The sequence below is a fragment of the Dipteris shenzhenensis genome, chromosome 6 (assembly GCF_047967505.1).
Source record: "Dipteris shenzhenensis isolate YYH24624 ecotype China chromosome 6, Dip_SZ_1.0, whole genome shotgun sequence".
Lineage (NCBI taxonomy): Eukaryota > Viridiplantae > Streptophyta > Polypodiopsida > Gleicheniales > Dipteridaceae > Dipteris > Dipteris shenzhenensis.
Window position 1 is genome coordinate 9894403 of NC_141601.1, and position 13658 is coordinate 9908060.

A 13658-nucleotide genomic window follows, 5' to 3' on the forward strand; every position below is an offset into this window, starting at 1 on the left:
GGGGGAAGTGGCACCCGCAAGCTATTTTTGGGAATGGGGAACACCTTGGGGAGGAAGAGACGGGCACCTATTCTTAAGTAAGGGGCCCCTCCAAGAGGTAGAGAGAGGTACACTTCTTGAGGCATATTGAGACCACCACCTCCTAGGGAGATGCACTTTCTTAGACTCACGTGGGCTTGCTAGTTCTTAATTAATTTTGCTAATCCACTCCTTATGAGGCCCTTTTTGAGTCCGAAATTCCCCTTATGCAAAATACCCTTTTCTGAAAGAGTATCTATATATTATAACAATGGATGTGATAAAATAAAGCACTAAGGGGGCATTTTACTGCACCGATCTCCCAAGTATCCATGAGAACGAGAGGTCACCTCCAAGAATGCATCAAGAAAAAACTATTTTAATATAGACAAAAGATAGCCTTATAGAGCCTTGGTCCAACCCCATTTTTCACATTAGTTGAGCAATGTAATCCTATTACGTTGTATCAAAATCTTAAGCAATATCAATCTGCATGACGTACACATCTTGCTTTGTATACTTAGCATATTTAATGCTTATATGCACACTGACAATATTGTCATGTATTCACCTATATGTTACAAAGCCATATTGGGCTAAATAAGCCTACATATTTGAACACCTTTAGGCAATTAACCAACATTTTAATGATATGCTTATAAATAACATACATTAAAGTTATAGGGGCGCCGATTAGAAAGTGTTCAAACATTTGATTTCTTGGGACCTACTTACTAGGCCCTCTTTCCATTAGCATACGAGGAGCTGAATCTCCCAAAACTAGTTAACCATGCAAAGGATCTATCCTTGATTTGATCCCAATAAGCATGAAAGAATTCCACTGTAAGTCCATCCCATCCTAGGGATTTCCATGTGCCTCGAGAATGTAAAGCATCACCAAGTTCACTCTAGCTACAATTCCTATGAAGTAGATGGAAAAGGTGCTACAAACAAATGGTAAAAATGATCTAGATACTCACTTTCATGTTCAAATGTATCCATAGTCCAAGTCCCATCTAATCTTTTAACTCAAACAATACATTGTTTCTATCTAGAGGCATGCAAACCTTTGAAGATCATGGATGAACAATCCTTATCCTTAAAATATTTTTGTTGTGCCAAAATTTTCAATTTTTGAAGATTTTGTTGGTCATTTGGTCTTATGCAAATCCTGGGCTACAATAAAACCAAGCATTTTAGCATATTGCATTGGTATGAGATGACATAATTGCAAATAATCTTGCTTTTTTATTTACCAATTTATACGTTGTCTTTGTTGCCCTAATAATGTTGGCCATAAAATTTACTGGCATACTGCATTTCCATGGCAAATGAATACCAAGCCAGATTCAAAGCAAGCCTTCATGGAGACCTATATCTGCAATGCTAATATGATAGCCCAATGTTGTATGTTCAGCCTTGATATTAGTGTGGGGAGTGCTTCTAATGAGCATTAGAGCTACCCAGAACCCCATCCATGCCCCACAAATGTGCCAAAGTTTGCAAAATCAACCCAAGGTTGATTTAAAAATCCAAACTTGGGGTTGGGATTCCTTCCCTCATCTAGTTCAAGTTGGTTGTGGTCACCCATGCACAATAAAAGTCTTCAAAACATTCCTATTTTCATTCATGTGTGGCAATTAAAAGAGTTCAAATGTGTCATATTACAATGAATTTTATAGATGCATTGTCCAAAATTTTACCGAATCAATCACTATTTGATCACCACTGTTAAGTGTGGCAAAATTTGGGAGATCTTTAAGGCCATCAAGCAAAAGGGGAGTAACAACTACCAAATTTGAATAATGAAATTGGTGGAAGACCATTTGACCATTGTTTGCAAATTTCCATGACTCTCATAAATATTGCCTTTTTCTTTTACTATGTGTTGCCAATGCAAGAGCACGATAGTGAGGCTGTGTCAATGGAACCAGACACCAAGATAGAGATGGCATAGCAACAGTACATTGGAGGACCAATATGCTACATTACAAGATCTCTAATGCTCCTCATCACTATATGGATGTGAATATCTCTTTATGGATTTTCGAGCAAGTTGATTTCTCTTTAGGCATTTCTAAGGCATGGTGCATGGAAGTAATCTCCCAAGTTTTGAGCTACCAAAGAAATCTAATTTATTTCCAGGAGTTTGTCGAAAGAGAGAGTAGAGTTTGATTTTGTAAGATTGAGACACTATTGGGTGAGGGAGGCATGGATTATTATCGAGCCAAGATATAATGAGCCGATAGATTGATTATTCCCTCTAGAAACACCCAATGAGATAATTCACATCCCTAATAATGAGACGGCAAGAAGCATTAGAGCTCCTATGAAGTAGCATATTGGTCCTCCAATGTAATGTCACTATTCCATTTCTCTCATGTTGCCCAATTCCATTGAATAGTGTTAATGCTATGCTTGCATCAATACGTAGTAACCAAAAAGGATTTGATTAAAGTGGAATGATATAGAGAAGATTAGCATGGCCTTTTGCACGAGGATGACATGCACAAATAAAGAAATGGTCCAAAATTTTTGGTCTCATAGATCCTTTGGTCTTTCATAGACATTAATAAAGTTTATTTTCAAGACCCAGAAGTAGGTTCCAAAAATCAGTACTCAGATGAGTACTTGCAAGAGCAGATGAACACGCTACTAAAGTCACTTATGTCAAAATTGTTGGATGGTTGATGTATCTATTAAACTTTCCATGATAACTTCAAAAAGTCTAGTCTACAATAAGTCGTCTAGTACACATTCGATTGCATAGAATCCATGACTTTACAAATTATGCACTTTTGACTTAATCTAGATGATGAAATCAAAGCTATAGTTACATGTGCATCACAAGAAGCAGAGAGATGGATGGTAGTGAGCACAAACTAGGCACCCACGTGATCATTGGAAGGACTAGGAGCATTGGAGAAGAGAAGAAAAGTGCAAAGCAACTTGGTGCCACGATGTGAGAGGATAGCCTTCCAAAATACACGAAGGCAAAGCTGGTGACTTTGTAAGTATTAGACATCGTGTATTGTTCGCGATAAGTCTAGTAGTATGGTATTCATTTTCAGCCCTCTTAAATTAGTAATATTTATTTGGCCTTTACTAGATTTGAATATCTGTAACCTTGATATTGTATTGAGTGAGAGCATGAGAAGTAGAGTAAAACGTGTAAGGGCAGCAAGAACAGCCAAAATCACCCCAACCTTGCCTCTACATGGTAAGAGTCAAGGCTCCATACGAGCTTCTGAGATACACTGTACTAACTTGTGTCAGAAAAAATGGGAATTAGAATGAGCAAACTGTCAATCGGGGCAAGTCTATGCCCCTTTGTATTGCAACACCAGCACAGAAAGGTCAAGCGATCCAGCTTCATCAATCACATCCCCTGCAAATACAAGTAGAAAACCATATGGGATATTGGACCCCCAAATTGTATCAGTTTGAAGAGAGGATAAGCTCCTACGAGGACAGCTCCTTTTCTTTAATTGAAGAGCACCCTTGAGATGGTGGAAGAAGCAATCATTAAAGGCCCTTAGTGATTTTCACTGCACCAATTGCATCCTATTATCAATCCCTACTCAAGACTAGACCATATGATATATCCATCATCTCTTTATTCCATTTCGCCTAGTCAAGTTCCATAATTGGAAATTAAACATGACCATCATAGTCCACTTACCTTTTTCTTGACAATCCCATTGCATGTAGCAAAGCATCACCAAATTTTGTGTGCAGCAGATGGCTGGCCTGCAAAAATTTGTAAAAATAGAGTCAAATGACTCGTCCACTTTCCTTCAGTAAGAACATAATGCCCTTTTTGCGCCGCTGCAGCAAGACAATCAAATAATAACATCACGTCATGCACAAACACCCACTTTGTCCACTACTGATCAAAATGATAAAATGACAAGAACAGTACAACCCTCCAAACAAAAACACAACTTAAGAGAACAGGAGTTCCTCTTTGTTTCTGTAAGTGCAAACTACATAACAATTCCTCACTGCAAAACTAGCTAAACTAAAACCCCTACGTAAGGCAACGAGTGATGTGCCGGCAGTGGCTCGATACCTTGAAAGCAATAATATGAGCAACTGGAAGACCAGGATCACCATTTCGAGCACAAAGAGCAAGATCCCCAACAAGATCTAGTAACTTATGACGACAAGGCTCATTTGGAAAACGTAGAGGGGGATTCAACCAGCCATCTTTCGCACTGCACAAAAGAGAAAATGCTTACTGTGTGCATGTGTGTGTGTGCTTGTCAGTTAGATTCTTATGCTTGTCTTATAATGTCATTTTCTGATGTATTAGCATGTTCCTTTTCTGGGAACTTCTCACTACAATATAGGGTTCTATGGACTTCACCCCCAAAAAAATTGTGTGTGTGTGTGTGGGGATGATGATCTTGTAATATAAAGCAACTCTATTTTCACCCCCCCACACAAAAAAAATGTGTATGTGTATGTGTGTGTGTGTGAGAGAGAGACAGAGAGAGAGAGGGGCGCGCGTGTGTGTGCACTGTGGTGGTGGTGGTGGTGGTTTGGGGGGGGGAAGGGGGGGGGTTCAACCAGCCATCTTCTCTCTCTCTCTCTCTCTCTCTCTCTCTCTGTCTCTTCGCCCCCCGCATTTGCCACTCCCCCCACCCACCCTTCAAATTCAAATACAAACACGTGAGGCCCTCGTATGGATGTCCCCATTAATATTCACATGTTTGCAACAATTTTCCCTACCATGCTCATACCTTCAACTTTACTTAATTATAAGAAGATATAACTTTTTTCCCCTTGGGTGACCTATGAGCACCTATGTGCTCTTGCCCATACACTAGATTTTTCAAATCTAACTTGAGGTTAACCAAACTCTATGAATCATAGGGGGAGGTGCTAGGTAACTAAATCCTAGGAAAAACTGAGTTCTTGAAAGACATAAGGTTTATAGATTCATCGCCTAGAACTCTTTCTAGGTCTTGGACATGTCTCGTAGACACCTTTTGTGTAAAAGACAACTTGGCCCTAGGAATGCGGTTAAAGTGTAACATTTGGGGCATGCATGTTCTAATTGAGCAGTTTTGGGACTTAGCTTCCGTGATGCCCCTTGAGCGTTTGTATGAACCAATGTGACTAGTCAACTCAAGAGTTGCTTGAGGTTATCAGTTGTAGTTATTAATTTAATTTTGAATCTTTACCTCATCAACCTTTTATTTCAGCAAAGAAAGAAACCTTAAATGACATCGACCAAGTATTGACCCACCCCTAAGGGAAACTTGATGGACCTAAAGAATCATTCTACAAGGTTAAGGTTAAGGTCAAGAGTCTCTTGGCATCTTGGAGATTATGAAAGATCACAATAGGACAATGGTACAATGCTTGCAATGCTACCCCGCACTACTCCTAGAGGGTTGTCTTAGGTTAGGAAGCTACGCAATGGTCATTACTTAGTGGGCTTAAAAGCCTAAAAGGCTATTGGTGCCTAGCTAGAACGGCTAGTGTAGCGAGTTCTAGCCTAATATTGTGAGTAGGTTGTGTGTCCTAGGTGGAGTAGCACCAACATAGTAGGTGATCGTTGTGCTTTGGGGTGGTAGATTGTGCTTCTAGAGACCTCTAGTGATGGGTTTTAGAATGCTTCCCAATGGCTGCATGGTGAGCTTATAGATTCCCATTGCCATATCGTGCCACCTTCTTGAAGTTGGAAGGCCTCATAAGATTAGGAGATTTATGTAGGGTTTTAAAGATGACTTTAATTAAAATCTAAGTACAAAGAAATGCTCTTGTGTCTGTAAAATAGGTTTGCACAAATCTACTATTATTCTGTAGCAAAATCGAAATCTCCTTCTAAAACTTCATTTTCCATCTTAGTTAGTTTGAAAAAGAGTTCTCTACTTTTCTTTTTTCAAGCCCGCAAGTACTCAAAAAGTACAAGGCACTGCAGGTAAGAGGTTATTTTTGCATCCTGAGCAATACAAAGGAGTGGCTCTACTTTAAATGTGCTAGTAAGGATCATATATCCACAAATTGCCCTAGCCTGGCCTTTGTAAAGGGTAAACAGCCTATGAGACAAGCTCAGAGTACAAGGATGGACCAAAAGCCCAAGTATAAGGAATTGAGAATATTTCCATGTCTATTTATTTCATCTCTTCGACCATGTGGACGTCAATCTTTGGCCCCTAGATGAATGGATTACTTATAGAAAGAGGGTCAACACTATGGTGAATCATACGGCCACCCATAACTTATTAATAGCCGCTCATTAAAAAGTGTAAGATGCTAAAAAGCACGAGGACACTTTTTGGCTAAAGGCCAAGACAAAAAGTCTAGGATACTGCGATGAATGGAGGATACAAGAATGCTCTTATTCCAAATTGTGCACATAACTCCAAATTCTAATGCAAAGTAGCCCATGAAAAAAGTGAACTCCATCTTGAAGGCTAGATTATGGTTGACGTTATGTCCACGTATGGACATAACGTGCTAGTGTTATGGAGGTCAGGTTAACCTATGGTCATGTGTTCTAACCTTAGGGTAGTTAGGACATGTGGTACCTTTGGTAGACTAAGGGTGATCTTAGGATTGAGACATCTAAGACACCTTAGATATATAAGTGAGCGATTACTCATTTGGGGAGGCCTTCCAAGAATACCCAGCTAGGTTGAGAGCCCTTTTAGGCCTCTATCTCCCTAACGACATCTATACGTAGATGGGGCTATCTCATATGAGACGCATACTACATAGTCCTACTTGTGGTCGGAGGTTGCTTGGCCTCTAGCTTGGGGGTGATCTTGAGGGAACTAGGGTTGGGTGGTGATGCACTAGCCTAAACCATGTGTGTCCATGTGCTTGTATAACGACAATTGTTGAGCTTGTAGGTTAGCATGGAGATTCTAGAACTCCCAAGTTATGTTGGAAAGGTCACCTCCCCATCTGTAAGCCCCCAAATGAGGAGAGCGTGGGGCAAGGAGACCTAGGGCAGAAGATGCCCAGAGAAGAGAGAGAGAGGGGGCTGCCACATGGGCAGCACCTCACAAGAGAAGAAGGCTGCAACAGATGGCGTGAATTACAGTGCAGATGGCAGGGACAGCAAGCCCTAGATCTGACCTGGCAGGGTGCGATGACATCAGCAGTGTACGGTGCTGCACACATGGCTGGAGAGAACCTGGCAGAGGGCAGAACCAGCAGGCCTGGTGGAGCAGCAAATGGGGCTGACAGTGGGCAGTGGCATGCCTTATATAGGCTGGGCCCTTGCCTAGACTGGAGAGCTAAAAGCCCTAAAAGTGTGGGCCAAAGGGCCTAGTTTTGGAGCCCTTAAAGGGCTGGTTTTGGGGCAGACTGGTCGGCCCAAACAGACCAGCCAGTCGGCCCATTTAGGGCTGGCTGGTCGGTTACTTCAAGGGGTCCTTGGGGGCCTATAAAAGTAGAGGCCACAGGCCTCATTTCATATCCAGACCAGCCAGTCGGCCCATTTAGGGCTGGCTGGTCGGTTACTTCAAGGGGTCCTTGGGGGCCTATAAAAGTAGAGGCCACAGGCCTCATTTCATATCCAGCAGTGCAGCTTCCAGCAGAGCAGAAAGGAGCAGCAGAGCACAACCCTTGGGGCCTACATCCAGAAGTTGAAGGAGTACCAGTGTTGCTGCAGACTTAGCTCAAGTGTGAGGCTGAGACTTTGGCCGTCTTCTAGGGCAGCAAGGAGCTGAGGTCAAAGGACGGAGAGTCCACATAAGCTTGAGGTGGAGCACGCGGGCTCGAGTCTAGAGATAGCCAGCAGATAGGAGAAGGACCTTGTGGTAAGATCAGAGGACCACACCATTGGTGGGACTCTGGATCTATCTCTCTTGTATTGTGTCCATAGTTTTGGACAGAAATATATATTTTGGTGGTTTCTCTATCTGGCCGGTTCATTGTCTATTGATGAGTCTGCAAATCTATGTGACGCACATTAAGTAAAGAAGTTTGTGATTCCACACCCCACATCACACTGTGTGAGCTCCTGGGCATTACTATAAGTCTTCCGCTGTGCGTACCCTCTGTTGGGTATTTTTTTAACTTGGTATCAGAGCCCAAGTAGGAGGCTCACACATGTGGGAGCCTGAAGGCAGGGACCTTGCTGAAGGACGACCCTGATTCAAAAGCTCTTGGGAATCGACTTCCACGACTGGAGGATTGTGCCCTTGCGAGAAGGAGAGTGACTCAGGTTCAGTCAGGTGCGTTCAGAGTTCTGGTCTACTGAAATTGAGTTTGGTTGACTTTGCTTTGTGGTATATATAAACAGCAGAGATGTCAACCTCAACAGCCTCTTCAGCCCCTGCTCTCCCTTCCTCCTCCCCCAGTTTTCTCTCATTCACTATCCCTAACTTTGGAGAGTCTGGGAAACTGGACGGGACCAACTACCCCATCTGGAAAGTGAAGATCCGGAGTCATTTAGTGGCTCGAAAGTTGTGGAAGCTGACCACGGGAGTGGGGGCGAAGCCGGAGGAGTTAGTGGATAGGCAAGGAAAGATATTCATGGCAGTAGACAGAGAGGAGCTCGAAGCTTGGGAAGACAGAGATGCCCATGCCCTGGCAATAATCATAGGGACTAGGGCGGACTCCGTTCTTCCACATATCCAGTTGGCCGAGACGTCAATAGAGGCGTGGGCCACTCCGAAGGATCTGTACGAGACGAACAACACCTCCCGGATTTTGCTTCTTCAGCATCAACTCTACAATCTTGATATGGAAGAAGGAGATACGGTACATAGCCATTTGACGAAGATCAAGGTGGTGAGGGATTAGCTGGCAGCAGTTGGTCAGAAGACAGACTCATGCCATTTGGCCCTGATGGTACTAAGGAGACTACCTCGGAGTTTCAAGAGCTTTGTTACGACTATGACAGCAGGACAGAGGACCAAACCTTTGATGTTTGAGGAGTTGGTTCCATTACTGCTACAGGAGGAAGCTCGGGAGAAGCTCTACAATGAGGACAAAGACGACAAGGCGATGCTGGCGAAGGATTCCGCTGGCAAAGGAAAGGGCAAGCCTAACAGTGGCAAGTCCAAGAAAGACGACTCTGATGATGAGGGGACTTCTAAAAGGAAGCAGAACAAGAAGTGCTTCTACTGTGATACGCCAAGACATTTTGCAAAGGATTGCAGAATGAAAAAGGCAGATTAGAAAAACAAAAAGTAGTCTGACTCAGATTCAGAGGGAGCGGCCAAAGCAAATGTGGTAATCAAAGAGTTGTTCTTGGTGACATCACCGAGTGTTACCGAGGTCAAATATGTTGATCCAGAAATCACAGTAAGGATGTCTGACATAGAGATGTGGGTCGACGAGGAGTCAGATACCTTTGTGAAGGTGAAGGACAGCATGGAGTGCTTGGTACCTTCCAAGTGTGGGGCTATCGACACTGACACGAGGGTGGATTCCATGGAAAGGCCTGAGGTCTCATGGTCAGATGGATGCTAGAGTTCAGAAGGAGACAGTACAGGATTACACAGGCTCTTGGTGGGTGCCTCATTGAGATACAGGGTTTGCTTTCCCGGCAAACACACAGGCAGTACAATAGTCTGGTATGTATTTGATATTTTGTATTTGAGACTTTATAGCATGCTGTGGAGAGAATCTGCTCTTCATTTGTCTCAGGAGATACGAGATTGGAGGGAATTGGCCTTCTTCGAAGGCAGAAGGGGAAGTATTGGTGCTTCTTCAAATCTCAGATGCAGATTGCTAGAAGGTGATGGACAAAGAGTACTGAAGCCAGAAGACTACCTACTTGAGAACTCAGCGAGAGTTCATGGTCCAGGTTATCTGGAGATATTCATTGGTTGCAGACCTTGCCAAAGGAAGGACGGGTTGAAACAGACCCTCAGAGCATGGTGCTCGGAAGACTCCAAGTTGTTCACTCATTATGAGGGGGACAACTGGAAGATCGTAATGGCTACGTTGCTCGAGTTCAAAGGCAGGAACGTGACTAAAGCAGGTGGTGCTAGGAGGTACTACCAAAAATGGACCTGTGTACCAGGATGGTATGCGAAAGTGGAACCAAACCTAGTGGAGCAGGAGCCACTGGATGAAAAGCTAGGAAAAGATTTCAACATCGAAAGGTTCCAGAGGACTACGACCAGGGAGTTATTGGAGCATCGTCATCGACGTGTTGGCATTGGGCCGAGATGTGTCGGTGAGAGGGGGTGTTGGAAAGGTCACTGCCCATCTGTAAGCCCCCAAATGAGGAGAGCGTGGGGGAGGGAGACCTAGGGCAAAAGATGCCCAGAGAAGAGAGAGGGGGCTGCCACATGGGCAGCACCTCACAAGAGAAGAAGATGGCACGAATTATAGTGCAGATGGCGGGGACAGCAAGCCCTAGATCTGACCTGGCAGGGCGTGATGACATCAGCAGTGTACGGCGCTGCACACGTGGCTGGAGAGAACCTGGCAGAGGGCAGAACCAGCAGGCCTGGTGGAGCAGCAAATGGGGCTGACAGTGGGCAGTGGCATGCCTTATATAGGCTGGGCCCTTGCCTAGATTGGAGGGCTAAAAGCCCTAAAAGTGTGGGCCAAAGGGCCCTAGTTTTGGAGCCCTTAAAGGGCTGGTTTTGGGGCAGACTAGTCGGCCCAAACAGACCAGCCAGTCGGCCCATTTAGGGCTGGCTGGTCGGTTACTTCCAAGGGGTCCTTGGGGGCCTATAAAAGCAGAGGCCTCAGCCCTCATTTCATATCCAGCAGTGCAGCTTCCAGCAGAGCAGAAAGGAGCAGCAGAGCACAACCCTTGGGGCCTACATCCAGAAGCTGAAGAAGTACCAGTGTTGCAGCAGACTTAGCTCAAGTGTGAGGCTGAGACTTTGGCTGTCTTCTAGGGCAGCAAGGAGCTGAGATCAAAGGACGGAGAGTCCACATAAGCTCGAGGTGGAGCACACGGGATCGAGTCGAGAGATAGCCAGCAGATAGGAGAAGGACCTTGTGGTAAGATCAGAGGACCACACCATTGGTGGGACTCTGGATCTCTATCTCTTGTATTGTGTCCATAGTTTTGGACGGAAATATATATTTTGGTGGTTTCTCTATCTGGCCGGTTCATTGTCTATTGATGAGTCTGCAAATCTATGTGACGTACATTAAGTAAAGAATTTTGTGATTCCACACCCCACATCACACTGTGTGAGCTCTTGGGCATTACTATAAGTCTTCCGCTGTGCGTACCCTCTGTTGGGTATTTTCTAACAAGTTAGTGGTGACTAACCTATAGGGGCTGTTTCTCTTTCTTCTTGTCCGTGAATGCCTTGCTTGTTTGCTTGATTCCTACAATTGTTATGCTAAGATATGGCAGTGGAGCTGAGTTCGAGCATGCTTTTCAGGGATCATTTTGGGATGAATTGGTTTCTCTGATTGCATGTTTGAAATCCTTGCAAGGGTAGGCAGTAGGCAGTGATTTGAGCATAGAAAGGGACGAATTCTTGGATGAAACACAGCCGAGTAAGCTGTGTAGAATTCGCTCGCCTTGTACAAAGAATTTGCAATGCATAAGCCAAGACTCATGGCTTGCATGCCAAAGCCTTTCTCACAATAAGTTTGTGACGCATGCAGGCAGCCTGTGCATGCACCTACCTTTCTCTCAGTACCCCTCAACTTTTCAACCTGCTAAATCACCTAAGGCCCTTTTTTTAAACTGCTGAAACTAATTCGCATTTTCAACTTACTGCCTTGTGACTCACTTGTTGGATGCGATCCAGTAGTCTCTTTGCTCTTTCTATCCTAGCTGAGCTACTACAGCTCCAGCTTGCTATTGCTTGTGCGTATGAGGACACTCACAGGAGTTCATCCTTCAGATTGGTAGGGAAGAAGCTGACCTTGTCCGTACTATGGACTTGATAGAGACGGTGTGTACACCTAGAAATTGTCATAGATGGGAACCGATAGCGAGCATCATTGCTTGGTATATATGGACAAGTAGGTGTAGGCACAGCTTTCACAGCGACAGTTGAATGTGTTTGGCTGCGTCGTTTATTTGCTGATCTTCATCTTTCATTGGAGGGTCCTCCGATTTTCATTGATAGTTAGAGTGCTATAGCAGTGGCAAAGAATCCTGTGTTTCATGCTCGCACGAAGCATATTGAGGTTCACTATCACTATGTCAGAGAGAAGTTGCATGCAGGAGAGATCAGTATGATCTATGTGTCAACACATGACAATGTTGCAGACATCTTCACCAAAGCACTTCCACGTGAAAAGTTTGAGGCATTTCGCAGTGCCCTGAACTTATCTCCTTTTGGTGATTGATCATTTCCTTGTACATGACATTGGCACTGCAGGGGGGTGTTAGAATTATTATTATAATTCAGCAGTGACCAATGTAATGTAATAAGTAGGTTAGGGGCACTTTTCTCTCATTTAGAGGTTTTTCCCCCTAACCACAGTTAGTTCACTAACTACGGTTAGTGAAGGATAAGGTTTTGTCACCTAGACAAAATCCATCCCACTTCTTGTATTAGTCACTTCTTCTATTACAAGTACTACGTTCAGCTCTCTTGCTTCCTGCTCTCTCACTCTCTCGTTTTTAACACCACCAAGAAAAGTTCCGCTTTGATCACCAACAACTGAGCTGAGTTTGACTCCTCTGACTCTGAGCTGGCCCCCTTCTTCTTCTAATTAGCCTTCTTCTTTCTGCAATCCTTCACCAAATGCCCTGGCTCATCACAATGAAAGCATTTCTTTGCTTTATTCCTCTTCTTCTTCTTCTCTCCATCTCAAGAGTCCACTCCGGTGTCAGATTTGTCCTTCTTAGGCTTGACTTAGCCATGCTTACCCTTGCCCTTGCCTTTGCTCCTGTCCTAGGCTACTAGGGCTTTATCATATGTTCCATCATACTTCTTTTCCCAAGGTTCTTCTTACAGCAACAATGGAACCAGCCTTCAAAAGTCACAGGCGCTGCGCTCTACCCTGCAATCATCATAGTAACAAAACTACTATAGCTCTGGGGGAGCATTCCCAGCAACAGCCTTGCCATCCTAGTCAAGCTTGTCCTTAAGACCAACTGTTGCCAGCTGATTCCACACCACCTTCATCTTCGTGATGTGATCCCGAACTGATTCCCCTTCATCCATGCTCATGCCATACAACTCCGTCTCGTGGTCCAAGATCCTCGCCTCGTTATTAAGCTCATACATGTCCCTCAGCGTGGTCCACGCCTCGAAGGAGGTGTTCACCGTCTGTATGTGAGGAAACACCACATCTGCCATGGTATCCGCAATGATAGCCAAGACCTCCGCATCACGAATCTGCCATGCTCTCACTAAGATAGGGTTTGCAGGTGTCAGCACTCTGCTGCTACTGTTGTTGTGGCTGGAGTAGACATGGTGGATTGAGGAATCAGCTCTCTCCCCATCGCAATCTCCCACAACTCCCTCAGCACAAAGTGGCTCCGAACCTTCATCGTCCACAATGGTTAATTGGTCCCATCAAGCTTGCCCATGTCTCCAAAGTTAGGGATCTGATATCAGTTGGCCATGACAATGCACAGAAAGTGGTAAAGTTAGAGTGTCGTACACCTGCCTAAACCCGAGCCTCTCGCTTGAGTACAATCCTTCAGACATCTGCTTGAACCTGAGGCTCGAGCCTAGGTACAATCATTCAAACATCGAAATCAATCCCCCGAGCAATGAATCGAAGTC

The 13658-nt window shown here is 44.3% G+C and overlaps 1 protein-coding gene and 1 non-coding gene across 6 annotated transcripts in view; one reads left to right on the forward strand and one right to left on the reverse strand.

Moving 5' to 3' along the window:
* The first annotated feature begins 2447 nt into the window (after positions 1 to 2447).
* LOC147900756 (U6 spliceosomal RNA) lies at positions 2448 to 2554 on the forward strand. Its single transcript, XR_015541261.1, has one exon. It is a non-coding gene; the product is annotated as a U6 spliceosomal RNA (small nuclear RNA).
* A 298-nt stretch (positions 2555 to 2852) lies between these two features.
* The window catches only part of LOC147900757 (uncharacterized), an 88029-nt gene continuing 77223 nt past the window's right edge, over positions 2853 to 13658 (reverse strand). Inside the window, exons 6-8 of one of the 5 annotated variants that reach the window (XM_087375989.1) lie at positions 4091 to 4235; positions 3701 to 3768; positions 2853 to 3406 (exon numbers count right to left, since the gene is read on the reverse strand). In XM_087375989.1, coding sequence (XP_087232115.1) covers positions 3394 to 3406; positions 3701 to 3768; positions 4091 to 4235 — 226 coding nt within the window. In that variant the 3' untranslated portion in view covers positions 2853 to 3393. The other 4 variants (XM_087375988.1, XM_087375991.1, XM_087375992.1 and 1 more) reach the window with 4 other exon arrangements.